Source organism: Teleopsis dalmanni, chromosome X (genome assembly GCF_002237135.1).
Source record: "Teleopsis dalmanni isolate 2A chromosome X, ASM223713v2, whole genome shotgun sequence".
NCBI classification, from domain to species: Eukaryota; Metazoa; Arthropoda; class Insecta; order Diptera; family Diopsidae; genus Teleopsis; species Teleopsis dalmanni.
The window spans coordinates 85,804,782-85,820,551 of record NC_051848.1 but is presented as its reverse complement, the minus strand read 5'-3'; the positions used below and the strand labels follow the sequence as shown (position 1 = coordinate 85,820,551).

The following is a 15,770-nucleotide window of genomic DNA, read 5'->3' as shown; positions in this document are numbered from 1 at the left end:
ATTTATTCTACTAAATAAAGATTTTCGTTCTTATAAGCTTTACTTTGAAACATATGTTATTTTATATAACTTATATTACTTATTGAAATGTTTTACATATTTTTAAAATTTATAGGTTTGTGTTTCTTGAGATCTGTCGGCTATGACTTTGTGTACCCGACCGTAGAAACGAGTTCCTTGATGAACTTTTGGACGAACGTCTTGATGATCGCGTACCTGAGCGTGTAGGTGAACGTTGATTACTTTCTATTGACAACTTACGGCTCTCGGCAATTCGTATTGGTTTATATTGCACCCAAAACTTTAACGCAAATAATAGTTCAGCCTTAAAAGCTTCCGTCGGTGTAACCTTTAGCAAAAAGACATTAGAAAATTATTGAAAATTTTTTATTTAATTAAGTATTCAACAAACTTTATCTTTTACTGCCACACGACGCACATTCCAAAAAAATTCGCATAAACCTAAAATAACCGCAATGACTATGCCTCCACCTAAAACAAGAAAAACACCCCCAAGCTCTACAATGGACAATTCATCTTCATTGATTTCGTGAAATTTTGGGCAAGTGACGTTATGTTTCTTCCACCATTTATTTTTAAGATTATAAAGTTCGCCCTTTTCACTTAGCTGCAGAATAGAAACACTTAGATTTGAACGATAATCTGCACCTAAAAAAGAATTTGATGTCGTCTCTCCTTAGATATTTTATTTGTATAAAGTGAAAAGTATTTACCTAAAGGCACAGCAAGTCCATAAAGTTTCTCACCAATTGCTGAGCCAATCTCTTTTAAATCACAGTTTCGTTCAATATTATATGACATACTAGTAGTTTCCATTAAAAAAGCATAATCGCCTTTTTCTCTACGTACACGTGCTACACCTTCTTTATTTGTTGCTGTAAATGGCGAAGGCTTCAATGTCTTCATTTGATTCCAGGCTTTAGCATACAGCGTGTTATTTGAGTTCGAAAAAAAAAGCGATGTACTACCCCCACGCATAGCACCAAATTTTACTTTTGTTTGATCCACAAGATCATTTAGGCTCTTAATATCGCTTTGCATTTTATTGCTGGTCAAAAAGGCAGCCAAACTAGCGGTGTAAGTACTCAATGCCATCAGCGAAAAAAACCACCACATACCTGTCAGTATGCGCATTGGTGGTCCTCTTTTAAGAGTTGTATATTGTATTAAGTAAATATTTAGCATGACAAGCTTACCTTGGCAATATATCACATCCCTGCTGCATAATGGATCCGATCATCAACCAAAATGAGTTACGCGTATTCCATTTATTTTCAATAACATCTGGATCTGGATTGGATGGCCGAGGATTTTCCCATTCACGTATTGAAATTCTATAGTGTATGAAAGAACAAAGGGAAAAGAATTTAAATACGACTAAATTAAAAGAGTCCTGTACTCACCTAGCCATAAAAACAAAGAGTAAAGTCATAACCAATTGTGTGACCATCATATAAATCCAAACATCTATGTCAAACGGTTCTAAGAAAGCGAATAGATTCTTTGGCTCTGGTGGAGTATTATAATATAGTATGCTGATACCTAACTGCATAAAAGGTACAGTAAAATCAACGACTTCTCGACGAGTTTGTGTGATTGTTAAATCGCAAACTCCAATTTGTGCGTGCTACAAGATAGTGTAATTATAATGACTTTTGTACAATAATAACAAAAACTTAAATATTCAATGATTTTTACATCACTAGTATTCCTTTTAAGGTGGCCATTAGTGGATTATTTTCTATTTTCTTTTCTAATTGTTTTTATGTACTTTATCTATATGTATAAATCCAACGCTTAGAAATTACTACCTCAATTGTGCTGGAAACTAAATGTAATCGTGTTAAATACATCTTTGAAAGAAGATAAATAAATATTTTTTTTATTAAAATTGTTGTGTAGCATCTAGCAAAGCTTCAAACATTACTATTCGCCAGCTAGAAATTGCACAAAGCCAGGCTCTGAGAAGACTTTTCATAGTACCATGGTACATTAGGACGAATGACATCCTCAGGAACCTCAAGATTGATCCGATCAAAAAATACATAAAAGATAGAGGATAGAACCCTGAAATTATTTGCAGACTTACCTACGCCGCGTTATCAAATCTCAGAAAGGTTACAGGCTCCGCGGGTAGGTATGCAGATCTGATGTCAAGTATTGCTTAGTCTGATGAAGTGATAAACAATAATCCAGTCAAGGCGTAAAGAAGGGTTTTGAAAATACCTTGAGTTAAGAAACAGTAAAAGTGTTCAAGTGCACTGGCTCAAAGAGCTTCAACTTAAATATATATATTACATATATTGTATTGTATATTGTATATACATAAATATATTGAATAATACCAGCCGTATATTCGTATATACTTTGCACTTCAACTAGTACTGGACTAATATATAGAGCACAATCGCTGTTACTCTCATTTATCAATGCTTAGTACAAATGGATTTAGGTAATCGAAATCATAAATAAGATGAAATACTTAACGCGAGGTAGTCACCTTGTCGTGGTGTAGGGGCTTATTGTGTACTGAAGCATGTCAAACTGAAATTGTGATCTTACATGTGGCATGATTGGGTCCGGCTGTCGAATGCTCCGATGAAGTCAAATATTTAGGGGTTACCCTAGATAAGCATCTAAATTGGAACACCCACCTGGATAATATAATTGGCTAAGTCACCCTAATCATGTGGAACCCATATGGTAGAACCTTGGTCTAAGTCCCACAATTCTATTATGAATGCACCGCACAATGGTCAGACCCATTGTATCCTATGCAGCTCTTGTTTGGTGGAATAAGGCACAACAAAATGCTGCAATACTTAAATGCAATAAGCTGCAAAGACTCGTATGTATCGCTATGACAGGAAGTATTCGAATTTGTCCCACAACAGCACTGGAGTCCATAGTGGGTCTCACCCCTTATTTAAAAGACAGCAGTTTTGAGTGAAGCTAGGCTACACCTTGTTATCAATATACACGGAAGTCTCAACAGACAAAACTCTCTCTGCAGAGTAGTTCCTGGTTCAAAAACCAAAGAAGGAATTTGTGCTGGAATATTTAGTCCTAACACCAGAATCTCGCTCGCGTTAGGTATATGGCCCACTGTCTTCCAAGCAGAAGTTTACGCCATAGAGATCTGCGCTCGTATCAACATTAACAATGGGTTGAAATGCTCCCGAATCTGTATTTACTCAGATAGTGAAGCAGCAATCAAAGTATTACGCTCCTTGAAGTTTTCCTCAAAGCTTCTATTAGATTGCGCTGATACGCTGCAGTAGCTGGCAAACAAAAACAAAGTTACGAGTCTGCCGACAGTCTTGCAAGGCCAGGGTCTGCCATTCAAATCTGTGAACCGGAGCTATATTGTGGATTAAGTTGATCTTCAACTAGGTCTCCGATTGATTAATGGTTTTCAGCCGAGAAAAGCCGTTACTGGCACGACATTCCAGGTAACCGTCAGGCTAAAGATCTGGGTATCATATAAAAGGGTCTCAACGGTTTACATAAAGAAATTGAGAAAATCAAAGCTGCAAGGCTGCAAGACTTTAGAAATCTCTCAGCAAAGATCACTCACTCTACACTAAAGAAGGCTGATGGAAGCTTTACGGAAAATTTAGATAAGCATGATACCTCCACATTGGACGAAACAAAAAGACAGACAACACGCTAAAAGCTTTCCGATTCATTAGCTTCACTTCTTTTCTACTTAAAACGATGGAGAAGATTCTAGACCAATATGTGAAGGAAGTCTACACTAGAGCTTCACCCCTACATACTGAGCAATATGCTTACTAGTCGGACAAATCGACTGAGACCGATATAGATAGTCTAACGAGTAAAATCGGAAAGTACATAGGTTGACATTACAGAAGCTGTTGACAATGCAACATTTAGATCAATTGACGAAAGAATGATCAGGAAAAGAATACATAGATTGATCATAACATGGATTCTTAATATGCTGAGAAATAGGACGATAATCTTTGAAACGGGGGCAAAGAGATCAACTGTCAAGTCAACCAAAGGATGCCCTCAAGAAGGCGTACTAATGCTACTCCTATGGCTATCAGTCATTGACGACCTCGTACAAACTATTGATGATCTCTAATACGAAGTTCAGGGCTTTACAGATGATATGATTATCATAATAAGAAACAAGTTTCAATTTACTGTAACCGATCGGATGCAACTAGCTCTTGACATTCTTAAGATGTCTCATGATAATGGACTCTTGATTAATCCGAATAAAACAAATGAGGCCAAAAGAAGGAAGATCCGACTAAATATTATCCGAGGAAATAAAATGTCTAGGAATAGTTCTAGATAAAACTCTGAAACACTATTTATCATATATAACTGGCAAAGCCCGACCGAAAATAATGGTTTGGTCGTACAAGAACGTAATGCTTCCTTGGCATGGTCACCTAAAATAAATGAGACAAAAGCTAAGATGACTCAAAATCCATCGAATAGCCTCTTTAAGCGTAACGGGAGCAAAGATAATGTAGCCTACTGAAGCCCTAGCAATGCTGACTGCGATAACTCCATTACGTCTCACGGTTAAAAGGATGGCAACCAGTGCCGCACTAAGGTTTTCCTATCTATGCAATGTAACAGGACACGTAAATATTCTGGAGAAAGTCTAGAACTCTTTGTGCTTTAAGGTCTTTTCTCTACAGAATTCGACGTGGTGACCGATCAACTTGGAGAAATAATAAAATCATTTTAAAACAGGGCTTACAATTATGGCAGTGCAGAAGCAGGAGTTATGAAACCGAAATGCATCAAAACAATTGCAATAGGAAAAACCGCTTTCATTTTTCAGGCAGAGGTCCATGCATTAAAGCATTGTGCGAAAGAGTACCTACTCAGTGTCACCCTAGGTACTAAAATAAGCATTCTTTCGAACAGCGAAGCAACTCTTAAATCTTTAGCAAACTCCTCGTTTTTATCAAAGTTGGTCTGGGAAAGCTTTCAACTTCTCAATACCCTAGCATCGAGGAACTATGTTACATGAGGTAACGGGACATGAAGGCAATGAGGGCAATAAAATACCAAGTACCCTAGAAATGAGAGGTGCATGTACTCCTTTCATTGGTCCAGAGCCCTTCTGCGGGGTAACAAATAGCCGTACAAATAACTTATTATGTGAACGGGAGAAACAAAATCTACTTAAACACTGGAGAGGCCAAACAGTCAAGAAGATTCATTGATCCTAAACACATCAAAGTTGACACTATTTTTAACCTTAACAGAAACGATATTAAACTCTACACTGAGAATTTAGGTGCGGTAGAAAGTGATTCCTGTTGACTCTGTCATGAGGAGAAAGAAACATTAGAACATTTTCTATGCAACTGCCCAGTGGTGTCAAGACGTAGACGTGATTACCTTGGAGGCGGGACCATAGTCCCAAATCAAAAAGGTAAAATTAAGCCCACAGTAGTTACAAGATTTATAAGTAGTCTAGATTTGTTTTAGTTGGACATTTTATAGTTGATGCATTCATAGCCAATTATTCAATAATATAAATATTAATTCTTAATTCTCATTCTTAAGTCAAGATATCAGCTCTTTTAATGAACTAATAAAAACGCATTGCAAATATATGTATATACTTACATGATCTATCAGTTTTCTAATTATACCATCCCATTCCTTAGTCTGTGGATTATAATTTCCATTTCCAGTCACAAGCATAAAATTGTATTCAAAGTCCATGATTTCAGATATTTTATGTATTAAATCAACCGCATATCCTTCATACTTTTCTATACCACGATAATTTTCATGATCAACTCTACAAATATTCACATTAATTTCAATTAATTACTATTTCTTCATGGTTTACTCTTGCAAAGGACTAACTTGAGCATGAAGTAGGGTTCCTCAAAATGAGTTACTACGGTGTACGTTTTTCGTGCTATTGAATAATCTTGTGCACTGGATACTGCAGTCATATACGATCGTACACTTACTGGTACAATACTGTTATCGGGTTTCCAGATAGCTATTGGTTCATTAACGGTTGGCTTATAAATTTCTAGATCAAACTCAATGCGTTCACCAAACTCATTAAATTTCATATTTTCAGTTTTGAAGGGAGGCTCAATGTTATCTTCAGAAATCTAGATATATGTAAAAATTTAGATACAGTAACAAATATGACTGTACAGAACTTACACTCTTCATTTCATCAGTAATCAGAAGTCCTAAATACCAGGGACTACGTTGTTCAATATCACAAGACTTTTTAGGTTCCTGATACTGTTTTAATTCTAGAATTATATTTCGTGCTGAATTGGCAAAAAGCATAACAGCATCATACATCAGTATAGGGAGCAATGCCTGATTGCTATATAAAACCTGCAAGAAAATCAGTTTAGAATGGCAATGAGAAGCGCTGACAACACTACGTACATCAATTTCAGTTTGTTTTGCCTTCTTTCGTTCGTAAGGATTTGCATCAACAGTTTTTATTCTAACCGATGTTATATTAGCTTGAAAGGATTCATTGTACATATATCGCAGTTTTGAACTGTGAGTATCCAAATTTGTAAGAAACCAATTCTAAAAATACGAATTCACTAGTTTCACATTGCAAAACTTCCATGAATTTTCTTTTACATACTTTAAACGCACCTAATAAATTATATTCTAACGCTACTTTCAGTAAGCCTTCCAAAGTTTCTGGTTCACAATCAAGTATAAAACGTTGTTCATGGAATGATTCTGCAGCTTCTTTCCACAACACACGGTAATCGTCATTGTATACACTTATTTTTATGACCTTAATAAAGTCATGTGTTAGAGTGTTTATATCCATAAGATTCAGAAGTCGTGTGAGGCCTTAAAAATTAAAAAATGTTATTTATATATAATTTAACCTTATAGATTTTTAGAGAATTTAAAATACTACTCTCATTAGCGAAGATATTATGTGAAAAAAATTGGAAACAATCATAAGATAATATGATTTAAACTATATGGGGCACTAGCAAGAATTTAATATCAAGTATTTTAAATTGATAGTGTTAGTAACGTTCCATATTTACATACATTGAAGTTTAATGAAAGGGCGCTAGCTTTTGAACAATGTACACATTGGTAAACTCATTAGTAGATGATGTCATTTTAAAACCTTTTGCCTTAGTCCCAATCGAGCATTCAAAAAGTAAGCATACATCTCTATTGTTCATAGTTATAGCTCATAGCTCTATTGTTGCTAGGTAGAAAGAAGTGTGACTTCTATAAACAACTTGGATATCCGTAAAATTTTATTGAAAACCTCAGGAATATTTTTTGTGTGCTTTTTTCTGTAGCGTTAATTCATGCCCATGGAATGCCCCTTTGTCCAGGTACTTCTTAAACATAAATTTATGATAGTTGTATTAAATATATTTGTTTTCATAATTATTAATAAGGACTACATGCCCATATAACCAAACTTTACTCTACTTAAATATATATAAAAAATATATATTTTTTGGGTTCAATTTTATTTAGAATATTTATTGGGTCAATTATCCTCAAAATGCATTTTGCATCTGATGCACCTTTTTTCAAGTCATGGAACACTTTTCTAAATTGGAAACTATATTCCTCAACTCTACAAGTAACAGTTCAGTTTCCAAACTCACCTGCGTCATTCTCGTATAATATCGTAAACGCTTTCCAGTCATAATTTGTTTTTATAATATCCCAATAGGCACGTGCAAGTATCGTTGGCGCTGGTGCCACATTCACTGTCATACGATGATTTAGCTTTTCTGGCAAAGACTCACCTTCTTTAAAATCAAATTGTAAATGTGGAATGCCTGTTGAATTGGCAATATCCGCAACAATATCTTAAATGAATTATATACAACATATATACTAGTGAAAATTATGCAAAATAATAATAATCTAAATTTTTAAATAATCAATAACAAACAAAAACGAGGCAACTACAACTACAGCAAATGGGAGATCATTATGAAAAATAAAAATAATTCATTTTCCGCTTTTTTCTGGTTTTCAGTAATTGTTTGGAACTCACTGTGCGTTGCCTTTGAGCTTGGTCCAAAAATAGCTGCTACGCCCTCAGCAATCAATTCGCAAGCTGTAACGAAAATAGTTCGAGTTCGAACTTCAATGCATAAAAGTAATGTAATATCTTGTTTGGCATTGGCTCACCCAGACGTTGTAGCATACAACTATCATCTCGACGTATGTAACGCTTAATTGTCAAAAATTTTATTTCAAAAAACTTCGAATTGTTTAACTCACTGAAAGCTGCATCGAAACTCAGTTCGATATCTTCTTCGGCTTCAAAGAAAAGAGCACCTGCAATCAAAAATCATGCAAAAGTATGTAAAAGTATTAATTAATTTGGTCATAAGTTAAACTCGCAACTTGTGTTGTCATCGTACCAACTTTCACTAAAGTTTTTTCTTCATTTTCCATTTCGGTAGTTAATTGCAATATTGTAAATACTAATATTATATTAAAATACAGTTTCATTTTGTAACTTTCATTACGAGTTCTTTCTTTTGGAGACTCTGAAAATCTAAGTTATTTTCACTAAATTTATCATCTTCAAGAAAGTTAGCAAATAGTTTTTTTGTCACTTCAACGCATGGTAGAAAACAATTTTTTCTACACTCACAAAATACTCAAAAAAAAAATTACGTAAAATTATTCAAATTGTTTTGAAATCATTATTTCGTCCAGTCGTGAAAAGTATATAATACACACTGACTAACCAAATTTTTCTATCAAATAAATTCCTCATCTCGGTTTTGCTTAGAAAATAAACTGAACAACTATGTATCCATGAATTGTGCTAGTAGTCTCACAGTAAGCATCGCATAAGATCATTTGGTCTGCATTCAGTGCTCACCTTCAAACACTACACGCAAATATTGACAGACTCTGGAGAAATCATAATACTTTTTCACAATTTCTTCTCATTGCTCTATCACAAAAATAACGCACCCACACGATTTCAGAGAATTTTCTTGACTTTCCACTTCCACTTCATTGTCTAAATAAAAACTCATTATTTATGGATAAATAACTCAACAAATAATTCAATACGTGCACTGAGAAAACTGTAATCGGGAACACTAAAAATAGTTACTTCGTCATATGCGATTATTATTATTCGTATTATTACAGTATAAAATTATTTACATATTCTTAGACTGTTATTCAGATTTCAATTTTTACGAAAAATGTTAATAAGACTGATAAAGAAGATACTAACATAATTCCATTACATTGCATTTTTATATTCTTCAACGCATATTTTTTGTATTTCCTTTAAATATATTTTAGTTTGTACGACTGCACTCCCTTCAAAAAATAGAGAACTAAACAGTGACCGAAAATAAACAGTATACAGTATAGTATCGCAGTGTACTGCTCATGTCCGAAACATATTAAAAAAATTTTAAAGTTTGTGTTCATGACCCATCCTCAATAAAATATTATATCTCTGTATTTCGTCACCCATTATTAAATATGCATCAATAAGTGAATACTATATACATCTCTATTTACGAACATAAACAAAATACGAACGAAACAACAACAATGCACATTAAAAACATTTTCAAAATGTTTTGTTCAATAGGCACTAAAGCACACTACCCCTTTGACAAATTATTACCAAAGAGTTCACTACCTTCCTGAAAAGATCATTAACAAGTTCACTACATTCGTAAAAAAAATACTCATGCGAACATTAAAAACTTTACTTTAGATGTCGGAAGCAGCATACTATAATTTTAGTTTTTTTCAGGGTCCGTAGTACCTATCATTAAAAAAATAAAAATCTTACAACTGTTATCATTCGCATTTTAAAATAAAATTCAAAAAATAATAATTAATTTTGTTTTAAATTATATCAATAAAAAAATTATTATCATTGCCTTTTATTTTTTCACGCAGAAATAACTCTTGCACTCTGCTTTTTATTTTAAAACGCACAAATAACTGTTATTTTTGCCTTACATATACATAAATAAAAATCAAGAATAACTCTTATTTTTAAAAATAAAATATTACTCACACTGGCAGTGGCGTCGCTAGGCGTCAGCGATGTCGGCGAGCGCCGACGGCCTCGCGCCCCCATGGGCCTCGCAAAAAGTTACCGACTGTGGATTCTAAACGCTTAATAAATATTTTGAACAATTTGATTTGATAATGGCATTAACCATATTCGAAATATTTCCGAATGTTTATATAGTATGATGATCCAAGAGAGACTATCTCCATTCGAAATTCTATAAACTGATGCGAAAATAGCAGCTGACGCAAATTATGATATAATTTTAAAAAAAATTGAGTGAAGCTAAAAGTAGGAAAATTCATTTATTTTAATTTGTGTTTATTTTAAATTGATTATTTACTTTTACAACTGGGTTATAAAGGGGGCTTCGCAATTCTAATGTCGCCGACGTCCAGAGTTGGTCTAGCTCCGCCACTGTACACTGGCATACAATATCGAATATAAAATTATTATAACTATCTTTTAATATATGAAACTTTCTCCCCCGTGTTAAACGAATATTCAATAATTTCAAATTATTGATAGTCCGTCCGGACTATCATGTCAACTATATGTCGACGAGAAATTTTTGAAACTATCAATGTGTTGTAGGTTGTGGTTTCAATCTCTTTGCAGGTGTTAGTTGTGGTGAAATGGTGGTTCGTTCTTCATTCATTTTGTGCCTTTTTTAAAACTGCTTATCTCAATATGTTAATAATTAAATCAGAATCAAGAACAAAACTGAGTAGGTTATAGTATCTGTGATTGGAGTAGTCTTGAGAGATCAACTGCCAATTCCTTTAGTTATAACGCATATCGTTGATTGAATTGTGGTTGATGACGGTCATTAGTTAATATCGTAGCATTAGACCAGAGGCCTTACTGAAGTATCTGAATACCTTGGTGTTTAATATTGTTCTTTGATCTTGTATTGAGGCAGAAGCGTGTTTTAACACTCTAACTGAATGTTAGTAACCTGGAAACATTTAAGTTGAGTGGTGTGATCTCCTTTTCATAGACTTCTGGCGATGAGGAAACTGCATACATCCATTCATTATTTTGGTTCAATGGAATTCCAGTGTCATTGCTAACAGCTCCTTTCAAATAACAATTAGCTGTTGCGTTATTGTTGAACAAACTTATATCTTATGCACACATTTATAATCTAAAACTCTATTGAACGCTTATGTTAAATTGAAACAGTTCTTCTTGTCTTATGATCACACAAGAGCTGAGATCAGATTTGCCAATAGGGATATATTCTCCACGATTAACATATTTTGCTAATGTCAAACTACGCAGATCTTTTACCACCAAAAAATTGTTCACCCAGTTTGGTACCTCTACTAATAGTGGTAATTTCAGCAGCGATGGTATGATGTTTAATTATTATTTTTGTTTACAGTTGTCGGAGATAATATTAACGGATTGATCTTACCATGGTGAGTATCTGTTAGAAAGTCTATGATTGCTAATTGTATCATCTCTAGATTGCTTTATATTATCTTTAAGAACTCTTTTTGACATTATTTAAGAATATTCTTCCTCCGATAGAATATATCGGCTTATCAATATTCTTCCTTCTCTGTCTAAGGTGTGTGAGGCTAGGGAATTATTTATTTGCCTCAGATATTTGAGTTTATTTGCTAAGTATACCCCAGTCGATATGCAATATGTGTAGAATCATGTACATAAATTCAGAAACACACGTAAGGATAGAAACTCAAAAACAGTTTCTCATCTTGAAGACAGTTTCTATCCTTACGAGTGATTCTGAATTCATGTATATGATTCCACACAAAAATTCTGTCATGGATTTACAAAGAATTGTTGCATACACCCACCAATTGTCTGCCAAAATATGAAGGAAAAATAGTACTTGAAAACAAACGGTTTTGTGGACAACATATTTGCTAATAAAGTTCTTGACAATATATCAGCTTGGTTTTCCTTCGAACCAACATAATGGCATTGAATGAATTTGCTGTTAATTGACAAGTTCGCAGATTATACCTCCAAGTAAGTGTAATATATTTATTTTTGATATATAGTGTAATATATTTATGTGCTTATATGCACAATTCTATTCGTGGCTATGTTTGCTTTTTAAAGGAGTTACACAAGTTTTTAGATCTCCTATATGTCACAGGCTCAAATGACTTTTCAAAGGCGTCAACAAAAACATTAATTTGAGTGTACGATGATACATCTCCTTTGAATATGTGTCACGAAATTCGCGGATCATTTAACGCACCTGATTCTTTTATAAAGATTCACTTATTCAAAGTGGTCCTAAAACCGAATTGTTGTCACTTCTTAAGTCAAAAATTGTGAGCTTTTAGAATACGAATGAGCTGTCTTTCGGCTTCGATGGCTGTGATTCTCCTGCGTCATTAACGTCATTGACATATTCATATGAAATTTGTGATCCTATAAAATAATTGATTTTGTTTCCAGCTGCAATTTTTTTAAGACATCTTGTAGCTGCTATACCGAGTACACACATGATGACGGTCTACCTCTGAAAAACCAATGGTGTCAACACCATAACACAGAATGAGGAGAATATTAAACGTATGAAGAATGGCAAACTCCTAACGATCAAGATTGACAGCCGGTCCCAGGAAGCTATCAAAACCAACAGCTGTGGGGTATTCTACAGGTTCAGCTCTATCCCGTTCCACCTGCACAAGATTCGGAAGAACATCAACGGAGTACTACGAAACGTGGTCGTAGCTACAGGCTATCTACTAAATAACAACACTCAAGCACCATATGTAGAGGTCGATAAACTGGTGGACTACTTCTAGAGAACCCAACGCGCACAATGAAATTTGGGGAAGCACAAACACCAACACAAGCGATGAGTAGCTTTTAGAATTAATAACTAGTAAGAAATTAGAAAAACTTAATTTAGGCAATATACCAACTTTTATAACTTACTTACGCAAAGAGGTCCTAGATATTACAATAAGAAATACTCAAGGTTATGAGCTAGTCAAAAACTGAAGAATCGCTAGTGAACCTCCTATGTCTGATCAAAGACATAAGGAATCCAAAAAAAAAACAAATTGGGAAGCCTACACAGAAATTCAGAAAGGCAATCTTGTCCAACTAAGGCTAAATTGTGTTATATTAAATGCATGTGAGGTTAGCTGTCCATTAAGCTCAATTAATTCCAACAAGGATGTGCCTTGGTGGAGGCGAGAATTTGAAAGTTTCAAGTTAGGTGCAGAGAAAAAGGTAAGGTTACTTCTTCATGTACATTTCCCAGGATCCTCTTCAAACCTATGGACAAAATCAAGGCACACTGAACTCCATAGGATGATAAAGAGAGAATATTGAAAGACTGCCAAAGACATAATCACAATGCCTAGAATCAGGTGGGTGATAAACTCACTCAAACTTCTGAAATCTCCAGGTGCTAATGGTGTCTTTCCGGCATTATTCCAAAAAAGTATTGAACGGCTACTAGGTCCGCTGACTAAAAAAGCTAGAAGCAGTGTTGCATTGGGTCATATACCAACAATATGGAGAAGAGCAAAAGTGATCTTCATTCCGAAGGCGGGTAAGAGGTATCCTACTAATCCGAAAACCCTTAGATCAATCTGCCTTACATCTCAATCGACAGAAACGGCCCTACATCAACTAAGTAGCACAATCGAGGATAGCATAGAAAAGAAAGAAATAGCAATTTGCACTCTCCTAGATATTGAAGGAGCTTTTGATAACACTTCACATGAGGTTATAAACTCAACATTTTGTAGAAGAGAAATTAATAGCACACTCTCACGCTGGATGAGGAATATGCTCCGCGCCAGAAGAGTAGAAATTACAACCAGTATAGGGAATGTTATTGCAAAGACTTCGCGAGAGTGCCCACAAAGGAGACTACTATCACCCCTAACGTGGAGTATTGTAGTAGATGAACTATTTGTAGAACTGGATAGAAATGGCGCCGATGGTATTGGAGTTACAGCTACTTGCGTGTGTAAGTATAACGGGAACAATGAAAACATGTCCTACGTCATCAATTGAAGTACTTCTGAAACTCAAATCTCTTCACATTCATATGCAATCATAAGCACAAAGAGCTGCTCTAAGAGTAATTACAAACAAGTTGACGGGTCTTGGGACCAACTGTAAAAAATTTGACACTTTGACTAAACAAATCCCAGAAACTGAAACTTTAAAAAAAAAAATTTTTTTTTTATTTAAGAATAAATCCTTATTGAATCGCTTTAAATTAAAGCCTAACAATTAGTTTTAGAATCTTATAGACTAATAACATTACAATACAAATTATCTTATATAAACATACTATAATGATGTATATAATGATTTATAAATTATTTCAATGGACCTTTGAATAAATAGCCAGGGTTTATTTACCAGATATCACGGCGTATATGTTGAATTAATCAGGATGATCTTTAGGAAAGCAAGATGGCCAGTCTATCATTCCGAGGAGGATCAGTTAAGTGAGAATGTTATATGACAACATTTTTGCTCATTGACCTTAATTCACCATAATAATAATCAGCTTTCTATAAAGCGCAAATGATTTGCAGTTGAATGGAAGCGACTGTGGCGTTCTTATGTTGGCACAAAATAGCTGTATCGTTAGCAAATGTTGATATTACTTAATTGGTATTTATAGGGACATCTTTTTGGCTTTTGAACCATTATAATTAATGCTTTTTTCCATTCCTTCGGGATATTTTCAAATTTTATTATGGCCTTAAAAATCTTTGTAATGAATGAAATTGCTGCGAGGGGCAGATTTTTGAACATAATTGGAGTTATAGAATTATGTCCAGGTTGAAGAGGGATTTGGTTGAAAAATTTGAACACTGAACTTGCCAACAAAAAGAATTGAGAAGGCTTGCACAAAACTCAAATAATAAAGGAAAACATGATAACATGATATAAAGGCGGCTCTCTTACTAGTTAGGGAGCTGTAGCTGGTATATATAGACCAAACAAAAGATACTGGAAAGCAATAGGAAAGATATAACAACCTTTCAAGCGAAAATATACGCGATAGATAGATGCACCTGTTTTAACCTTGAACGCAACTACCGGAACTGCAAGCAGCTATAATGGCACTCATGTCCTACCAAATAACATTGAAACTGGTATGGGAGTGCATTGACAAACTGAATACACTCGAGGCATGCTAGTTTCCAAGGGAATGAAATGGCAAGAAGAAGCGCGGCTTCAATAATGATAACCCCAGAACATTACTGTGGTCTAGGCAAAGGAACTGTTTCCATTTTTATGACGACGCAAAGGAGAAAGAAAGAGGACTCTATTGGGAAAGGCTACCAAGACTATCACTATCTAAAATGCTTTTAGGGACCTGCAACCTAAAACACTTTAAAGTTTACATAAAACAATCAAAGAATAACCAAAGAAATATTACGGGATTATTAACCGGCCGCAGTAACAAAATTTGGAACTTAATCCAACTCAGACTGCAGATTCTAAGGAAAGGAGAAAAAAACTGCTACCATATGCTTGAGGAGTGTCCGGCACTATCGCATAAGCGGAAGAAACACCTAGTAGTGTGTTTCATGGATCACAAGGATTTAAGACTTAGGAATATAGGCTCTATACTGTCTTTCATTAAAGAAATCAAACTTGGAGAACCACTCTACTTCGACTAAGGGGCACAATAGGTCTTTAAGGTTACAATGCACTATCCATTTTT

General features: G+C 34.6%; 1 protein-coding gene across 1 annotated transcript; it reads right to left on the bottom strand.

The window, feature by feature from the left end:
* Nucleotides 1-96: 96 nt before the first annotated feature.
* On the bottom strand, nucleotides 97-8,547 carry LOC119690253 (glutamate receptor ionotropic, kainate 2). Its single transcript, XM_038105272.1, has 14 exons — nucleotides 8,436-8,547; nucleotides 8,200-8,349; nucleotides 8,063-8,125; nucleotides 7,665-7,871; nucleotides 6,656-6,873; nucleotides 6,445-6,594; nucleotides 6,208-6,390; nucleotides 5,893-6,152; nucleotides 5,647-5,824; nucleotides 1,425-1,648; nucleotides 1,218-1,355; nucleotides 735-1,165; nucleotides 413-669; nucleotides 97-349 (listed from the first exon to the last, which is right to left on the bottom strand). Exons 1-14 carry the CDS (start codon nucleotides 8,524-8,526, stop codon nucleotides 110-112), a joined length of 2,790 nt encoding a protein of 929 aa, XP_037961200.1. The 5' UTR covers nucleotides 8,527-8,547; the 3' UTR covers nucleotides 97-109.
* Between the last annotated feature and the right edge of the window lie 7,223 nt (nucleotides 8,548-15,770).